Source organism: Chrysoperla carnea, chromosome 3 (assembly GCF_905475395.1).
Source record: "Chrysoperla carnea chromosome 3, inChrCarn1.1, whole genome shotgun sequence".
Taxonomy (NCBI): Eukaryota; Metazoa; Arthropoda; class Insecta; order Neuroptera; family Chrysopidae; genus Chrysoperla; species Chrysoperla carnea.
In genome coordinates, this window is record NC_058339.1 from 61,159,008 (window position 1) to 61,176,679 (window position 17,672).

A 17,672-nucleotide genomic window follows, 5' to 3' on the forward strand; every position below is an offset into this window, starting at 1 on the left:
GCATCTTTGGAATGAAGTTCCATATTACCCGTTACACAGTTAGCGAGTAAGAACTAGTTCGAAAAAAGTGTAGAATTTTGAGCGTCACTAAACTTTTTATTTAATTAAGAATTCAATGGAGCCCCCGACTGTTCAGAGGTTCGCTAGCCTCTGCAATATGCGTATCATGTTATACCATGGAGGTATTATTATAAGAGGAGATGCAATAATGTTGTCAGGATTACATTCAAGGAGGTGTATCTGCATCTACACTAGAGAGGGCCAAAACAATCGACTTTTTTTATTTCTGATGCCGAAAAATGGGTTACTATGCACCTCTAGAAAAATATCTCCAAATATGAGCTTTTAATATTAATAGGAAGATCCTCCTCATCAAAGTTTTACATTTTTACCTCAGTCCCATATGCAAAAATTTATACCATGTCATTAATTGAACGTAAAGCACTTTTCTCACAAATCTAATCAAATAAATTTCGATTTTTTGCCCCAATTTCGCCCGCCACCAAATTAGTAACGAGTAATATACACAATAAGAGTAATTACGATTAGCTAATTCATAATGATGATGACTACTTCGTAGTCGAAATACGTATTTATATAATACAAAAAAAAAAAAAAATTGATCTATGAAATTGGGGCAAAAATCGAAATTTATTTAGAAATATCCTAGAGTTCTCATTTATTATCTTTCATAATATTTATACAAATCTAATCATTTTAAAGATAATGAAGGACATTATTTGAAGAGGTGAGTAAAATTTTTTCTTCTTAATTTTATAGCTCGCTAAACTGAGCAATACATATTTTTCTAGAAAATTAACTGATCTCCAAAAATGGTTTCTTTTGTTTAATAAATTACTGTAAGCGTTTATAAAATATTCATAACCAAAATTCAAAGAATATCGATTTTCGAAGCACACATTTATTCATTCAAAAGGATTTATTAAAAGCTAGATCTGATTAGATATAGAAGTTAATTGGTTCATTTTCGACCTCAAAAAAATATGAAATATATATTGAAAAAGTTAAAAGTAAGGGAAGACACTGAATTTTTCAGAAACAGACGTATTAAGATTTTAATCAACCGTTTTATTCACACGGTGAATTATCAAAAACTTCTTTCCTGGACATTCCCATATTGAACTGATAATAATTTTATAACCAATTAGAAATGTTCTCCTCTATCTATCCCTATCTCTATCCCGGTTTTCGCGACTTCGGTTTCTAGATATTGATTAAGATATCCATTTTATATAAAATTAATATAATTATTAACAAACTAAAATGGGCAGGTGTCGAAAATTTCAATGAATTTAATCGAGTCCTAGCATAACCATCATCAAAATTATAAACCAGAATAACAAATATTCTCATAAAATTTATTTTTTGAGAAAATACCATACTTCAAACTTACAAAGGCTATAATATAATTATCCGGAGCTGAAACCGAATTTTGTATTTTTCTTCGCATCTCTCGAAAGGTCATACGACATATAGAATGATATTTGAAGTAGTACAGATTATGATTCACTGGACCTCATTTTCACCAATTGAGAATTTCTCTTTAAAAAATTCGATTATAAATAATTGTATTATTTAATATTTTAAATAAACAATGGTACAAATAATCTAACATTCATTTACATATTTTTATTTCTTGGGTGTTTGTTTATCTTCTATTTTTGCAGCACCACCAATTGGTACCTCGGTTGTACCAGCATTACGGAAATTTGGAAATTGTTCCCATGGAGCAGCTAATTCAAATCGTCTAAATTCTTGAGCTAATTCTAAAGGTTCAAGTACAATACGTTTCTTTTCATCATCATAACGAACCTATTAAATAAAAATATTTTTATATAAAATCTTATCAATTTTAATAAGCTACATACAAAAAAAAAATCTAAAAACACAAACCTCTACATAACCAGATAATGGGAAGTCTTTCCTGAAAGGATGTCCTTCAAAACCATAATCAGTAAGAATGCGTCTCAAATCGGGGTGATTTGCAAAGAAGACACCATACATATCCCAAACTTCACGCTCATACCAATTTGCAGCTTTGTATACATCACATACCGAATCAATAGGAGTTAATTCGTCTGCGTAGGTTTTAACTCGTATGCGAGAATTATATCTTAGAGACAACAAATTATATATAATCTAAAATAAATAAAATAAAATAAATTTCTAATAAAATAAATTTAAAATGGTATCAAAAATATTACCTCAAACCTGTTCTGGCGACAAGGAACGTCAATAGCTGTTATATCAACTAAACTGGCAAACTGAGCATTATGATGATCCTTCAAGAATTGTAAAACTGGGGTGACACCATCAGGTATTATAAGAACTTCTAATTCATCTCCAGACGTTAATTGTACTTTTTCTACATATTTAGGTAAACATTCAGCTACATACTGTCCAAATTCAGTAAGTTGTGATCTAGCTGTCAAATCTGGTTTCCTGACCGTAGCTAAAAATTTTCATAACCAATAAATAATTTACTGACAAGTATTAATTATTTTAATTATTCACTTACGTCTGGATTCTTCTTTTGCTGCCTCCGATGCAGTAAAACGTAATGTTTGAGCCAATATTCCTAAAATAAAGAATAATTTTTACATTCGATTAGGGGTGCAAAATTATATAATTTTACCTCGGTTATGTATGGAATTCGATCGAATTAATCCAGTACATTTTCGTAATAAAGATGCCATTCCTTAAATTTATTACGTTTGTTAATATTTATTTACAGAATTAACCTAGTTTTATATAATTATTTAACATTTATCATATGTTATTTGAATGTTCTATAAAAGTCTCCTTTTCAGAGACTATTGACTAATATGAAGTTAGCAATGACATATCTTCTTACAAAAAAATACATGTGAAGTTCAGTGTTAACTACAGCAAAAATTAAAAAAAAAGTTTTTTTTTTTGCCAAAAACTTCAAAAATTCTAGGTGTTTCTTTATCTAAAGATTAATCATTTATCTTGAATTATTTAGAAAATTACTACTTTTGGTTGTCTTTGAAAAAAGGTTTTCTTTTTTTGTAATCAAATAAATTGATCCAACCAGAACTGTTATATTAGTCAATAGTCTTGTATTTTCTGCGTAGTTTTCAGAAAGTTCCATGTGCCTTCTGGTCCCAATAATTACAATATACTTCTCTTCATGGAAAATGAGCTTTTAGTTTTGTACCGATGGTAGAATTTTCAAAAAATTTATTCAAATAACCATCTATCTATATCACATATTCACCAACGTAACGTATAGTACGGCTCAAAATAAGTCTCTTCGGCCAAAACCACAACATACTTTAGATGTGCTTTTAGCATAGAGCAGAGACTATATCAGTAAATATATTCTCTAGCATAGATATATTCTCTGTCATAGAGGTAATATAACCTCTTTGGCTTTTAGTTACATTAAAATGAATAATGTATACATTATTTTGAAGAAATCGCATCTATAAATTTCCACGACCAAATAATTCAAAAAATAACTACGCAAAATAAAGCAATACATATATATATGTTTGTGTGTGTCCAATTATAAAGAAATTTGGCATATACAAATTGAAAATATAACTGAGGGTAAGCTGTTCGCTTAGCTTACGCAGCTCCTGGATGACAGTCAAGCAAATAAGCATTTATTAGCTAAGAAGCACACTCCTTTTCGATGACTTTTTAAATGGTGTTTGTTTATGACAAGGGAGTCTTGAAGTTTTTATGTTCTTAGAAGTTGTACAATAATCAAGGTCATTTTTAGAAAGGATTTGTAAGATAATAGTTAATTTAATTAATCTTTTTTATGAGCACTTTAAGAATAATTACGATTTTTTTGCAGTAGCTTATCTACCTGTAGTTTATGTAATCACTGATTTATATTCATTAAAATCGAATAGTCTTTTAAAATGGTTAACGCTCGGGCATTGCATTTCGTTTTCAAAATAGCCGATAGAAAATTAACTTCGAAATTCTATCGAGAAATTCTAGGAATGAAAGTAAGTAATCATTAAATAAATAAAAAAATTTGTGTAACTAATTATTCCTCACTTGTCGTGTTTTATAGGTACTTCGTCATGAGGAATTCACGGAAGGGTGCGAAGCCACATGTAATGGGTAAATGATAATCTACTTAACGTTGAAATACGATTATAATTTAAAATGTATTATTTTCTAGACCTTATGCAGGAAGATGGAGTAAAACCATGGTTGGCTACGGCCCGGAAGATACTCATTTTGCCGTCGAGCTTACATATAATTATGGAGTAGAGGGTTACGATATTGGAAATGATTTCATGGGTATTACAATTAAATCTAAAGAGGCTTTAGAACGAGCAAAAGCAAATGATTGGCCCATAAACAATGGAAACACTCTTATTGCACCGGATGGGTACAAATTCTTTATATTGGATGAACCTCAGCCACAAAACGCCGGTAGGAATTAATTAAATAATTTTTATGAAGCTTTTTTTTCGATAGTGTCTATTTAAAACAAAACTTATTAAGGGTAAAATTTTCCAATATTGAACTTAATTTTTGAAATATCAAAACTTAAGATTGAAAGTGTTGGTACTTTACTAAAAGGTTCTCAAATTACAACATAAAAAATGTATATAGAAATAAATATGGTAAAGCAAACAAGTCTACTTTGATAATTTTGATTTTCAAATGTATTTAAAGTTTTAAATCCAAAATCTATTCGACTTAACTCCATATTCACATACATAACGCTAAAGTAAATAATTACCAAATTTTACTTTCAAACTTGTCTTTTTGCTATGTTTTACAAAAATAAAATTCAACATCAGAATTTGTAGCATAGGAATTTGTAATTTTACTAAAACCTATTTAAGAATTATTAACTGAACAATTTTTAATTTTGCTCACAGATCCAGTTCAAAAAGTAACACTAGCAAGCTCATCATTGAAAAATACAATCGAATATTGGAATAAAATTTTGGGATTAAAAATCTTCAATGAAACACCAAAAAGCGTAGAATTAGGATTTGCTGACAATCAAGCAAAATTAGAATTTATTGATATCGGAACAGAAGTAAATCATGCCAAAGCTTATGGTCGTATTGCATTTGCTTGTTCGGATGAAGATCAAGAAACTATTAACAATGCTATACAAAAAGCAAATCATAAAATTCTAACGCCATTAATAAGTCTCGATACACCAGGAAAAGCAACTGTTCGGGTTATTATCTTAGCAGATCCTGATGGCCATGAAATTTGTTTTGTAAATGATGGGCCATTCAGGGAATTATCTCAAGTAGACCCTAAAGGAACTGAACTCTTGGATAGATATATTTCAAAAGACAAATCTAGAGAATAAGTTAGGGACAACTTATATTTTTTCAGTATTTTCAGCATAAAATAAAATTTAATTTTAAATTGTTTATAGTTTATATTTTTTTAATGATATTTTTGAAATTAAAATTAATATATTGTGATTTTATTCTGTATTTTCTCTCTTCCATAGTTATAAATCAAATTATTTGTTTTTATCTTTTATTTTTACTGGTAATGGAATCATTGATATTAAAAATAGGAAACTAAAAGAAAAATATGAATTTTGTGATCACTTGAATCTCTTTTGTAACATTTTATATCACATTTTAAATAAAGATTTTATTCATATAAATCTAATTTTATTTTTAAACAGAAAACATATTTTTGATATTCCACTATAATAATAATAACCCCGTTTTGAGTTATTATGTGAGGTTGGGCTATGTTGGGTTGACTTTTTATATCCCATATTTGGTGTTTAAGAATACAGTGATACTCCTCCCAACTTAAAATATCCAGGTCTATTTTGGAATGGAGCCTCACCTCTAAATAATTTATATGATTTAAGTTTAAATTGTAACCTAGCGAAATTTCAATCGCGGTGGCAGAGGCTATCAAAGTTGGTTTTGACCAGAGAATTATTTACTGATATAGTCTCTGGTTTTGATTATTACTATTTTTTATATTTTTGTATTATAACTAAATTAATAGTTTGTAAGCTCTACAAACAATAACAAAAACTTACAAACGGTGATACAAAGACAGATACATTTCAAAATATAATTTTTATTGAACAAATTTCTAAAGTTTTAATTGACAATCACAAATATTTTTTATGAATACTTCATATGATGAATGAATTGGCGTGTGCTTCTATCAAATTGCTGCAGTAAACAAATAAACTTTTGAAAATATATTGTGTAGACTTAAAATTTATGACAAATTAAGATTAAAAAAATATAATTAAAAATTATCAGTTAATTAATTTATGTATAATTTTTATGTGTACCATGTAATAATTTTACAGAAATATCACGAACCGCCACGTATTGAGCATACGTTATGTATTTATGAGAAAATATATAAACACATTTAAATATCAACGTCGATTTGTACTAAAATGAATTATAAACCTTTGGATTATTGTAAAGCAGTTCAATTGGGAGAAGAATCCATTTTTAAGGAAGTTAATGCACCTCTTAAAAAATTATTATTTTATAAAAAAGAAAAAGGTAACAATAACTTGACGAATATATGAAATTTTTAAGAACTCACATTGAAAAATCTGCAAACCTAAGTTAATTCAACGCAAATTAATAAACATGAGATACAACGAAGGGCACACGCTTCATCCTTATATACGAATATCTTTGTCGTAGCTTATTAAACTGGAAATTTAGACACCTTCCCAATAATATTCTGTTTAAGTTCGCTGTCAGTTTTTACCTTCCCGAATTTTAATCTTTCCTTTTGTAACATCTCGCTATCAAAATTCGCTTATTATTGCGATCTTTATTGTATAAAAAGCCACGCGGTTTAAGATATTTGCGATATACCTTTGACACCATGTAATATTAAATTTCATTATCAAATTGTTGAATCTTATGAATCATTAAAACCATTTGAGGCAAAAATTAGATAAGTAGCTATTATAATTTTGAGGATGAGTAAACCAATTATACCATTTACGATTTTTATTACTTGGTTAATGATTGGGGGAGGAAATACGAATTACGAATCGATCCCTGTATTTAAATATACGTTAAGAATTTTCGGTCACTATCGTGTATTTTTTTAGAAAAATCTCCTTGAACGTAAAAACCAAATTAAAGCATTACGAATCCGTTGCCGTAACCGAATACTTTTTCATTGTGATTGATTGCGTTCATTCACTGGCTCTCAGAAAATCTGAGAAGAAGTTCAAAAAAGTTTGATAATATTCAATACAGCATACAATCATTGGCATATTGGTATAATGGGTTACTTAAAAATCCCCTTAAATTTATAAAAATGTGTGTCTCGATCACTAATCAGGGATCGATTGTTCCGAATATTCGGCACCACGAAAATTCTTTCAGTAGCTGTCGGCCTAAATATATAATAAAATAAAAAAATTGATATATTGAAAATTTTTAGATAATATTACAATTTATAAGTCAGCGACATCTCCAGGCAAATCTTATGGATCAATATATGAATTTTTAACATCTTGTTTACGCGAGGTAAAACCTTGGATATACATATAAAAAAACATAAGTTATTTTCAAAATTATTTAGGTCTTATTGCCTAGTGGATGGCCTTATAGTGTAAGTGATGATTATATAAGTTATCAAATATGGGATTCAGCTCAGGCATTTTGCAGTGGTATAACATCGATTTTATCAACTCGTGCCATTCTAATTGGCGTTGGCGTTGGTCGCAGTGAATCAAAACCTTTATCCGCTACTATAACATGGGTATTAAAAGATGGGACAGGAATGTGTGGAAAGATTATATTTGCATGGTTAAAAGGGTAAAAACTTAACTTGTTGATAAAATTAATTTCAACTTAACGTTATTTTTTTATCTGTTTAGAAAAAGTCTTGATACTGATTGTAAAAAATGGAGATTGTTTGCAGATATCTTAAATGATTCGGCAATGGCATTAGAATTAGTTATTCCAATGTTTGTTGATTATTCTACAGAATTGTTATGTTTTTCATCATCGATGAAAGCTATTGTGGGAGTAGCTGGTGGAGCTACACGGGCTTCGATAACACAACATCAAGCTATTAGAGACAATACTGGTGATGTATCTGCGAAAGATGGTAGCCAAGAAACATTTGTTAATTTATGTGCTTCTGTATTTGGTGTTATTTTATTAACTTTTTTCGATGAAGGATCGTGAGTATTTTTCGAATATCTTATCCGACAATATGTTAAAACCTCAGCGCCACAGGGGCAGAAATGCAAACTCTTATATGGGTCATTTAGCTGACTATTTTTATTATAATTTATTATAAAGATCCCAGATTTATACTTATTTTAACGTTTTTTCTGCTCCTTGTTTTGTTTTCACTTTTAATGTATCGATGTATTTTTGTTAAGTTATACTAAATATTTTCTACTGTTTTTTGTCATATCGAAAAAAATTAGGTCCTTCGTAGTTTAGTGGAAGTGCTACTATTATTCATTCTAAGCATTTTATGTTTGATTTTACGTTTTTAAGATATGATTGGACATTGTTCGCAATATTTTGTATATTACATTTGTATTGTAATTATAAAGCAGTGAAGTCATTGCATATGAGAACTTTAAATGAAGAACGTTATACAATTTTACTAAAACATTATTTTTCTACAAATAAAATTCTTGAAACTGAAAAAACAAATAAAAATGAATCTGTATTCTTAGGAATAGGTTTCTCTGGTACGTATTTTTTCTATTTTTTAAATTTAACATTGTTTATTAATCACAATTTGGTCTTGTTCATTATCTATCTACTTTATAATTATACTCTTTTTTCTTCAAAAATTTTTTCCGATACCAGAATGTAAATCTTTTTTTTAAATTTAGTTTATAGTAATTGTTAATTAGTAGGTATAATTTTCCAACTTTTAAACTTTTGTGAAGTTCGAATATGTTTTATTCAAATCATTTTAATTTAAGGGATCGAATTAATGCCGTAAATTCTACTGAAATCCTAATTTTATTAATTTCAGCTCGTAATTTATGTAACTTTCGTATTAGACTTGGATGTTCCTTAAATGAGGTTTGCTTAAAAATATCACCAAATTCATTAGAACGTATTGTGAATATATTCGAAAATTGCAATTATATTTTAATTTTACATACAAAGAGTCGAACTATATGCATTTTGCTCAAAACAAACGAAACAGCTGATACCGTTTTATCAGCGTACTTTGCAGCCGTTTATTATGGACTTGCTTTATCATATTATAATAGATTACCATGGGTAAGATCTTTCTTTTTTCCTTTTTTTATAAACGTTTTTTTCTAGAATATACAAAATTTCAATTTTTCTTCACTTATTGTACCAGAAAAACCAAATAAAATGAAGATTTAATATCAAATTTTAATTTTTAGGAAAAATTAAGTAATTACGATACGACTGAAAGTCCGTTAATAACAATTAGAAATTCAATTGATAGAACCCAAAACTTGAGTAAAAAGATAGTTGATTTAGAAATAGAAGATAAGAAAAATGTTTTAAAATTAGCTAGAGATCAATTTTACAAATTTCGAGAGATTGCTATTAGAGCTGGTAAAAATATGAAATAGAATTTATAACAAATAAAACAATATATTAGTGTACTAAAATTTTATTTCATTATTTTCCTAGGTTGGAATATGAATACGCATCAATTACAACTAGAAGAATGGCGATATCAAAAATAATTTAAAAAATTTCATTTCATTAGATTTTTTTTTTATACAAAGAATTATTACTTTACAAATTGAATAAACAATAAATTATAATTTTTAAGTGGAAGTCGTAATATCAGACTCTTTACCACCTGTTTGTGATAAATGTTTTACGATATCTACCCAATCCCATCCACGAGGCCGCTCTCCACCTTTACCACCTTCCATACGATCCCAAGCTCGTCTCTTTTGAGCCTTACTTAATTGTTCTTTTTTCGGAAGTTTTTTACTTATTTCCTAAAATATTTTTTTATAATAAATGTACAGTTCTTGTTTAGTCAATTAAAATTTAATACCTGATTGTCATTAATATTTATTTTTTCAATATTGTCTGATATATCTGCTTCGGATGTTATTAATTTATCAGGCTGTTGTTTTAATAAATCGTCTATTTTTTCTTTTATGCATTCAAAAAGCGTGTATGTCATTGCAGAACCTAACCATTGTTCAGCTTCTGATAAAATACATTGTTTAATATTGTTTTTTACTTCATCAACTCTAAAAAAAATAAGTCATTTTATAATAATCCTGTAAATTTATTACCTCGGAGTGTGAGTATCGTAGACATATTTCGATACTCCACGTTTTTGTTGCATTTCTAAGATTAAATATCGAATCCTATTCCCTTTGGAATTCTATGTTACTGATGTTACCATAAATTTAAGGTGAAATCAAATTTTAAAGATAATTTGTATACAAACAAATTATATAACATTATTTTTCTTGAGTCGATGGTTAATATTATTACATAATATTTTTAAATAATCTTAGAAACACTCAAACGAAACTTATTAGAATCATCTAAATGGTCTACCATTGCCGGGTTCCGAGGTTTTACATTTTTTATTCATAGTTACTCTCAACTGAAAGTACTGTTTTATAACGAATTCATAGCGAACAATAATAAACTAATAAAAAGACTGCTTAAAGCTGCCTTATACTTTTGGTAAACAAACGTTTTAGCAAAAAAGTTTTGTTGAACAACGTAGAGTACATTGAGACTTACAGAATAGTAAAATTTAGAACATGCCAATTTTTAAATTGTTATATAAATAAAAAAAATTTAAACTGAAATAAGGCTAACGTCTTAATTCAAAAGTCAATATTGGAATTTGAGACCGATTAGAGACATCAGAAAATTCACAAAATTCAGGTAAAACTACTAATACTATTTTCATTAGAGCTACTAATACTTTTTAATCGTAAATAATAAAATGATTACAAGTGTTTATTGTAAAAGGTGTCCATGTTAACAGCTGGTGCTTCATTGGGATAATTGGGACCCCATTTAATTTCTACTAAAAATGATTTAATGTCATCAGTTTCTCCATACTAAAAAAAATAAACCATTAATTACAGCTTCTTTGTTAAAAATTATATAGAAATATAAATGTATAATATACCTTATATTGGTAGGTATCTGCAGATAGTTCTTTAAAAGCTTCATCACCTTCATAAATAGACAAAAGAACTTCACGTTCTTCGTCCTGTAATTCTTTTTCAGACATTTTAATTTATTTCATACATTAAATAAATAGTTTATAGAAAATTTTTATTATCTTATGACTTATGTGGGGCATGATATTTTTAGGTGTAAATTTAAGGTTAGTAAATATTCACTAATAATAAGTTAACGTATTCTTGATTTGTTTTGTACGATTTTAATAAAAATAATTAAATTTTAATTCTGATATCAAATTGTATAACATTTAAAACATTTTAAACTTATTTCTTTAATTTTAATCAATATAATTATTTTCTTATACATTGCGATGATTTATTTTTCGCGGTATAATTTAAATTATTTGATTGCAGGAAGCAAAGGTAGTAAAAGACAATTGAATGGGATTCAGAGATAAAAATTTTGCAAACGTGTTCGATTTTCAAATGTCTACTTTACACCTTATTCTATTTTACGTCGCCAATCCTCCAATCACATTTATTTAATTGAAAATAAAAAAATCTAGGATAGAGAATCCAATCACATTTATTTAATTGAAAATAAAAAAATCTAGGATAGAGAACTAAAAAATATCCGACTTTGTTGACGATAAATTCCTCAATGGAAGGAACCAATTTTAATTTATGAATTAATTTAATCCAAAATCGTATTCCATAATTAAAGTCGTAGTTTGTATGACGGATATCGAATGGGTGCAAAATATAAGCAGAAACGCTTTACTCTGTTTACGTCTGGTAACCCCTATAGGAATTTAATTAAAAACTATAAATTTTAAAATATTTTTATTTTACTGATTTCTGAACAAAAACTTAATTATTCAAAAGATATTTATTTTATACGATTTTAATTAAAGGTCAGTTTTATTAGTTATACTTTCAATTTCTGGTAGAGGATTATGATTTAAATATTCATAATACTTCTTGATATAGTATTTATCAAAGTATGGTTTCTTTTTTACATAAAAATGCCAATGAATTAATTCACCAATTAATATTAGTATACTGATTCCGTATCCTACTACTAATGTGACTAGAGCCCCATACAATTTCTTTAAACTCATTAATGCTTTAGTTTTATCGTCTTGTTGAATTTCTGCGTTTAATGTAGGAGCCATAACGTCAGTTAGCCACTTTTCTATAAGACCAGCTTCAATAACTTGTCTTAAAAATTTATCAGCTCTAGGTTTTAATGGCGAATTCTTTTGCAAACCAATTGATATTGGCATGTTAATAACACAATCGATCATTATATGAAGATTTCGTTCATTCTTTACTTTGTATATCGAAGTGTTATTTGTTTCTTCGTCGTTAGTTTCTTCCAAACTGGAATTTCCTTGTTCATTCTGTTGCAATTTCACTTGTCGTTTTACGCTTATTGCTTTTAAATAGTAATTATTTTCATAGTAAGCGAATTCGCCTCTTGCAATTCTTGTAACAGCTTCATCAGGATCATCTACATTTTCAAATTTTTGTCCAATTTTTTGTCCGTTTGAATCAAGAGAAGTTTGAAAAAAATCTAAAATTTGTTCACCCCAACCACCACATCGAACACTGCTGTCTGCTAATTGTTGTAATGTATCGATTGTTACTCTAAAAAAATATTTACCGCTCAATTGCTTCGACTATTTATCATTTTATAATCAAACTCTGGTAAATCAAATTAAAAACAAATAATATTTATAAATTAAGTTAAAATTTTTAGTTACAAAGGTTTAAAACTTCTATTCACAGCATTATTCGAGTTAGGCATTAATTTTTTTTACTTTATTCGTTATACGTAAGTATACATATACATAAACGTGTATGTATATACGTTTAAAATATGAGATAATTTGATAATGTGAACAAACCATTTTAAAGCCGTGAGCAAGATACTTTTGTATTTTTTGGTTGAATTCCTGCATGTGTTGGCTAACTTGCATTAATATGACATATTTTCAAATTTATGTCATAAACGAAATCTATTTAACACGAAATAAAAAATGTGGACAATTTTATTTCGTTTTTTTAGTTTATTTTAAAGATGGAAAACCATAATTTTTCTTACTTATTTACAACAACTTAGCAAAAGTTTGTGAACAGGGAGTTTTCAAGATAAAGAGAATGTTGTACCATGTTACAGAAAAATTCAACTTCGAAGTTAAGCTGTACTATATTTACCTAGGAGCTGGATTTGCTAAAATTGCAGTCATACTTGCACGGTAAGATACAACTATTAAAATACAATACAACCAATACCATCCGGTTAGCATTCTTAATGACCATCCCGTAGGTAATTTAGGTAGTGAAACTACAAGTAACATGCTATATGTGTATAAAAAACTATTAAAAAGTTCACCAAACAGATATAATCCTTCGGGTTTTTGTTCTGGTATAAATGATTGTTTAACTGGAAAATAATTAGCTGGCAGATTCGATTTATCATACACTTGTAATGAATAATTTGGTTCAGGTGGAATCCATGGTACAATTTCAACAGTATCTGATTGTTTTTCATTCAGAAAATATTGAAAACGGGCTAGTGCATAAAATATAAAACCACCTAAACATAATCCAATTATTACACCGATCCACATGTACAATCTGTAAAATAAATATATTAGAACTACAAAAAGATATCAATTCAAAGATTTGAAATATTCTAAACGTTTATTGCAGTTTTATACACGAACATTTTTGTCCTTAATCTTTATTTTGTTAAAGCTGTATTTTAAACTCTTTGGGGAAATATTTCTTGAATAATAATAAAGATAGATACAGAAAATAGAGAATAATCCGATAAAAATTCTTAATTAAAAGAAATAAACATTTATTGGATGCCGGTAAATAATTTTTTTTCAAATTGACTTTGCATTTAGCATATTAATTAAAATTTGAACGTACTTAAAAGGCAATATCAATGTTTGCCAGGAATTATCTGTTAATGCTTCAGGTGTTAGAAAAGTCAAACATTCTGTATTGTATGGAATTGTCAAGTCAATTAAATCCAAATGATAAGGCGTGTAATGTAAATCTCCAAGTGCAATATCAGCTTTGCCTGAAATAATTTCTCCCAATAGGCCATCAAATGAACCATCAGATTGCTTTCGACCCCATTGCTTTTCTATAGATTTCTCGGCTTCGTATAATATTGGATTAAAATTCATTGCTTTACCGAGTACTTTCAGAGCCTGAAAAAAGATATTAATTTTTATTACACGTACTTATTAATTAAAAACATCTAAATATGTCTAGATTATTTTGATATAAATTATATCCATATCCAAATTTTTAAATATCCTGTATATTCTTGGAAAATGTGATGAACCGTTATATTTCAAACAAATCTATTCTATCGAACTTTTCTTCTATCTCCGACATACAGAAATGGACAAATTAGATCATTTTACCGAAATTCTCTTTCTACCATCAAATTTTTATCGTTAAAAACTTTTAAATTTTTATGCCCCCTTTTAAATTAAATATACCCCTCATACGTACTTCAACTTCAACTCCTGTATAGACGTTGCTAGTGTTCATCATAGAATTTGCCGAATTATCATTTTCTGTTGAATTAGTGTTTTGATTTGATAATGCCTTCACCACAGCTGGAATATGTTGTAATATAATAACTCGTAATGGCTGACCATTTAAATTCATTGTTTTATCCGCAAATATACTAGCATTGGAATTAAATTTGCCTGAACTCCATATATCTAAACGTCTTGGTATAAGTATCGTACGTATAGGATTTGGAAATGGTACAGTACTTAATTCAAACCAAGTTGATGTCTTATTTGATATTCGATGCGATTTAGTTCTAAATTTGTTGTTGTGATATCGACGAATAAATGCAACATTCACTATCCGTTTCCATAAATAGTGTAACTCTGATTGAAATACTCGTGTATCATACAGTAACATAAAATTTGCTCTTGTGTCAATCATACGATATCTGAAAAATTACAATTAACTCTAGGAAAGTTTAGTATCCAGAAACAAGCTTATTTTATTTAGAAATATTATTTGATCGGAATATTCTCGGCTAAAACAAAATCTCTTACTTTTAGAATAGAGCGTACGTGAGTGAATTAAACTATGTAAAATTCGGAAGAAATTATTCTTAAGTCGTTCTAAGGGACCACTTTAAGTAATCCAAATAATGATAAACTGAGCTGCTTACGCATGCGTACAAATTACTTCACGCTTTAAAATAATAAATGAAAACCGTAATTACAGATAGCGTCTATGAGCCAATCAATTATGGTTTACCATTTATTTTTGATTAATTTTGCTCATTGAACGTTGTAATTATAAAATTTTACTCCCAATACTCGTATTTACTTACCGATCACTGAATTTCAAGAATCTAGCTACTTGAAAACCATTTGCTATAAGAATTATATAAATTTTGCAACCCTCTTTATGAATTTGTTTAATAACTTTCAAAGTTTTATAATTTGGTGACATAAGATCTTCAGTTTCTTTTACATGCACCTTAAAATTTTTGAATAATTAAAACAAAAAACAAAGGTTTATAATAATGCAAAAGCTCTGTTGTAAAGAGAAGCAGTGCTGCAATTATGAATTTTTACCATGTAGTAAGATAAAGTTTTACCAATCGTATTTAAAAATCGTTTTTTAAATACATCTTTATAATAGTTATCGCAAATTATTGCTACACATTTATGATCGTTTGTATTAAAATAATTCGTAACCATCATTTTTAATAATTCCTGTAAATCGTGACGATTTTGATATTCATTGATATCCTGTTCTATTTCATTTATTCTAAAATTAAAGTTAATAAATTGTATTATTTACGTAATTGATATTCTAAGTGTCTTTAGTCCGACTATTTTTAAACCCCGAAGCAAAAAGACTCAGTTTGATCGCTATGTGTGTGTGTGTGTCTGTCTGTCTGTCGGTGGCATCGTAAGTATTTTTTGTTATTTTGAAAGGTAATGGAGAGTTAATGGAGAGTGGTCTAAGCTATGTTTCAAGAAAATCGGTCTAGTTTGGAGAGAACTACAAGGAAAAAGCAGCATTTGCCAACGGTTTTTTAAATTTTGTAAATTTCACTTGTTTGGGACAAGTACAATAATTCTTGTTGCTTTCACAGTGTTACAATCCTAAATTAAAACGCTACAAAAATGCATTAGAAAATGTCATACGCATGCTCTGCTTGATAGGTTCTTTACGTTATCAAATTAGCGCGGCTAAAAATGGCAGTATTATTAAATTGCTATTTTCTTTCAGTCAAGGCGTAAACAACCACTCAACGAAAGCATGTGTATAAAATTTACTTAATGAATTTCAGTATGTGATCTATAGACCTTGCTATATCTAATAAACTTATTAACAATTATTCCTTCCTCTACATATTTTCGAGCACAGAATAAAATTGGCAGAATTACGAAGATTAATAAATTTTTACAAACCCATCATTGTTTTTATCAGGCCTATGATTATGATTAGTTCTTGTTGAGTTATGCCTATGTTTATTTTTTCGATTTGTATTATGTTTTGTAGAATTTTTGTTATGTCGAGATTTATTAATGGAATGTGTAGTATTTCGATGTTGATTATGTTTATTGCTTTTCTTATTTGATTTTGAATTCGTCGAACTTATCTTATTTCGATTTTGTTTAGAATTATTACTTTTAGAATCATCCGAATTTTCTTTTTTATTTTGAGAAATTTTGTTAACATTGCTTCTAACTTGATTTAATTTTAAATCTCTATTCAACAAGATATTGGAGTATTTCAGATCATTGTTATTATTTATTTTATTTCCTGTGATTTTAATAAAATGATTTTTTAATTTATCATTTTCTTTTAACTTTTTCAATAATTTCAAATTTTCAGCAGAATTTTGAGATATTACTACACAGCTATTGATTAGTATTAACCATAATATAGTAGTTATATGCATGGTGAATTTTAAACTAACTATACGCTGAGTTTCTAAGCGATTATATGTAACAATCGAAAATTTCTGTAATGAATTATTTATACACGTTATTTTACTATTGTCGACAGCTAATTAACTTTTTGACAACAAAGTTAATAGAAAACAGAATTATATATGCTATTTTTTGAATTATTTGAATGTAGTAGGATTTAAATATTTAAAAGCACTTATTCATTTATTCTATCAAAAAATGCATGTTTTAATTAAATTTTCTTTATAAAAGTTATAATTTTTCTTGAGAAGTTGGACAAAAATAATATGGATGCTATATTCAAAAATTTACAACGTTTCGTTGGCCTTTGTTTTCCAACTTCGTCAGAACAAAACTAATTACAATTAATTAAAATTTAAAAAAATATGACCTGGTATAATGACCAAAGATTTCTTTTGAATGAGGATGTAATCTCAAAAGTAACTATTTTTTTGTTTTGTTTTTATTTAATTTTTTTTGGTTATAATTAAAGGTGATTAGTTTTGTTCTTATATTGCTGTAGTTTGCCTGATGAAGTTGGAAAATAAAGGCCAACG

The 17,672-nt window shown here is 27.9% G+C and overlaps 5 protein-coding genes across 5 annotated transcripts; 2 read left to right on the plus strand and 3 right to left on the minus strand.

Moving 5' to 3' along the window:
• Positions 1 to 1,597: 1,597 nt before the first annotated feature.
• LOC123295254 (NADH dehydrogenase [ubiquinone] iron-sulfur protein 3, mitochondrial) lies at positions 1,598 to 2,859 on the minus strand. Its single transcript, XM_044876526.1, has 5 exons — positions 2,657 to 2,859; positions 2,540 to 2,599; positions 2,226 to 2,473; positions 1,915 to 2,160; positions 1,598 to 1,833 (listed from the first exon to the last, which is right to left on the minus strand). Exons 1-5 carry the CDS (start codon positions 2,715 to 2,717, stop codon positions 1,651 to 1,653), a joined length of 798 nt encoding a protein of 265 aa, XP_044732461.1. The 5' UTR covers positions 2,718 to 2,859; the 3' UTR covers positions 1,598 to 1,650.
• Positions 2,860 to 3,694: 835 nt separating this feature from the next.
• On the plus strand, positions 3,695 to 5,411 carry LOC123295086 (glyoxalase domain-containing protein 4). Its single transcript, XM_044876302.1, has 5 exons — positions 3,695 to 3,781; positions 3,851 to 4,007; positions 4,076 to 4,125; positions 4,187 to 4,443; positions 4,899 to 5,411. The coding sequence occupies exons 2-5, from the start codon at positions 3,918 to 3,920 to the stop codon at positions 5,345 to 5,347; spliced, it is 846 nt and encodes a 281-aa protein (XP_044732237.1). The 5' UTR covers positions 3,695 to 3,781; positions 3,851 to 3,917; the 3' UTR covers positions 5,348 to 5,411.
• Positions 5,412 to 6,322: 911 nt separating this feature from the next.
• Positions 6,323 to 9,838, plus strand: LOC123295085 (RUS family member 1). Its single transcript, XM_044876301.1, has 8 exons — positions 6,323 to 6,536; positions 7,441 to 7,526; positions 7,582 to 7,817; positions 7,880 to 8,188; positions 8,514 to 8,713; positions 9,007 to 9,260; positions 9,392 to 9,569; positions 9,648 to 9,838. Exons 1-8 carry the CDS (start codon positions 6,425 to 6,427, stop codon positions 9,701 to 9,703), a joined length of 1,431 nt encoding a protein of 476 aa, XP_044732236.1. The 5' UTR covers positions 6,323 to 6,424; the 3' UTR covers positions 9,704 to 9,838.
• LOC123295087 (RWD domain-containing protein 4) lies at positions 9,612 to 11,352 on the minus strand. The gene is made up of 4 exons (XM_044876303.1): positions 11,134 to 11,352; positions 10,953 to 11,062; positions 10,027 to 10,228; positions 9,612 to 9,967 (listed from the first exon to the last, which is right to left on the minus strand). Exons 1-4 carry the CDS (start codon positions 11,236 to 11,238, stop codon positions 9,788 to 9,790), a joined length of 597 nt encoding a protein of 198 aa, XP_044732238.1. The 5' UTR covers positions 11,239 to 11,352; the 3' UTR covers positions 9,612 to 9,787.
• A 687-nt stretch (positions 11,353 to 12,039) lies between these two features.
• Positions 12,040 to 15,670, minus strand: LOC123296158 (ionotropic receptor 21a). Its single transcript, XM_044877619.1, has 5 exons — positions 15,519 to 15,670; positions 14,672 to 15,125; positions 14,075 to 14,361; positions 13,352 to 13,774; positions 12,040 to 12,781 (listed from the first exon to the last, which is right to left on the minus strand). The coding sequence occupies exons 1-5, from the start codon at positions 15,638 to 15,640 to the stop codon at positions 12,040 to 12,042; spliced, it is 2,028 nt and encodes a 675-aa protein (XP_044733554.1). The 5' UTR covers positions 15,641 to 15,670.
• Between the last annotated feature and the right edge of the window lie 2,002 nt (positions 15,671 to 17,672).

What these genes read in the sequence shown, in the direction of transcription:
- LOC123295254 (XM_044876526.1), bottom strand. Translation starts at nt 2,717, where the DNA reads ATGGCATCTTTATTACGAAAATGTACTGGATTAATTCGATCGAATTCC. An exon ending in AGCAAAAGAAGAATCCAGAC is followed by an intron (nt 2,474 to 2,539) that starts GTAAGTGAATAA and finishes GAAAATTTTTAG; the next exon opens with CTACGGTCAGGAAACCAGAT. An exon ending in GTCGCCAGAACAGGTTTGAG is followed by an intron (nt 2,161 to 2,225) that starts GTAATATTTTTG and finishes TATTTATTTTAG; the next exon opens with ATTATATATAATTTGTTGTC.
- LOC123295086 (XM_044876302.1), top strand. Translation starts at nt 3,918, where the DNA reads ATGGTTAACGCTCGGGCATTGCATTTCGTTTTCAAAATAGCCGATAGA. An exon ending in TGCGAAGCCACATGTAATGG is followed by an intron (nt 4,126 to 4,186) that starts GTAAATGATAAT and finishes ATTATTTTCTAG; the next exon opens with ACCTTATGCAGGAAGATGGA. An exon ending in ACCTCAGCCACAAAACGCCG is followed by an intron (nt 4,444 to 4,898) that starts GTAGGAATTAAT and finishes TTTTGCTCACAG; the next exon opens with ATCCAGTTCAAAAAGTAACA.
- LOC123296158 (XM_044877619.1), bottom strand. Translation starts at nt 15,640, where the DNA reads ATGTCACCAAATTATAAAACTTTGAAAGTTATTAAACAAATTCATAAA. An exon ending in TTCTTGAAATTCAGTGATCG is followed by an intron (nt 15,126 to 15,518) that starts GTAAGTAAATAC and finishes GTAATTTTTCAG; the next exon opens with ATATCGTATGATTGACACAA. An exon ending in ACATTGATATTGCCTTTTAA is followed by an intron (nt 13,775 to 14,074) that starts GTACGTTCAAAT and finishes TTTATTTTACAG; the next exon opens with ATTGTACATGTGGATCGGTG.
- LOC123295085 (XM_044876301.1), top strand. Translation starts at nt 6,425, where the DNA reads ATGAATTATAAACCTTTGGATTATTGTAAAGCAGTTCAATTGGGAGAA. An exon ending in ATATTTGCATGGTTAAAAGG is followed by an intron (nt 7,818 to 7,879) that starts GTAAAAACTTAA and finishes TTATCTGTTTAG; the next exon opens with AAAAAGTCTTGATACTGATT. An exon ending in ACTTTTTTCGATGAAGGATC is followed by an intron (nt 8,189 to 8,513) that starts GTGAGTATTTTT and finishes TACGTTTTTAAG; the next exon opens with ATATGATTGGACATTGTTCG.
- LOC123295087 (XM_044876303.1), bottom strand. Translation starts at nt 11,238, where the DNA reads ATGTCTGAAAAAGAATTACAGGACGAAGAACGTGAAGTTCTTTTGTCT. An exon ending in CAGATACCTACCAATATAAG is followed by an intron (nt 11,063 to 11,133) that starts GTATATTATACA and finishes TATTTTTTTTAG; the next exon opens with TATGGAGAAACTGATGACAT. An exon ending in TAAATATTAATGACAATCAG is followed by an intron (nt 9,968 to 10,026) that starts GTATTAAATTTT and finishes AAAATATTTTAG; the next exon opens with GAAATAAGTAAAAAACTTCC.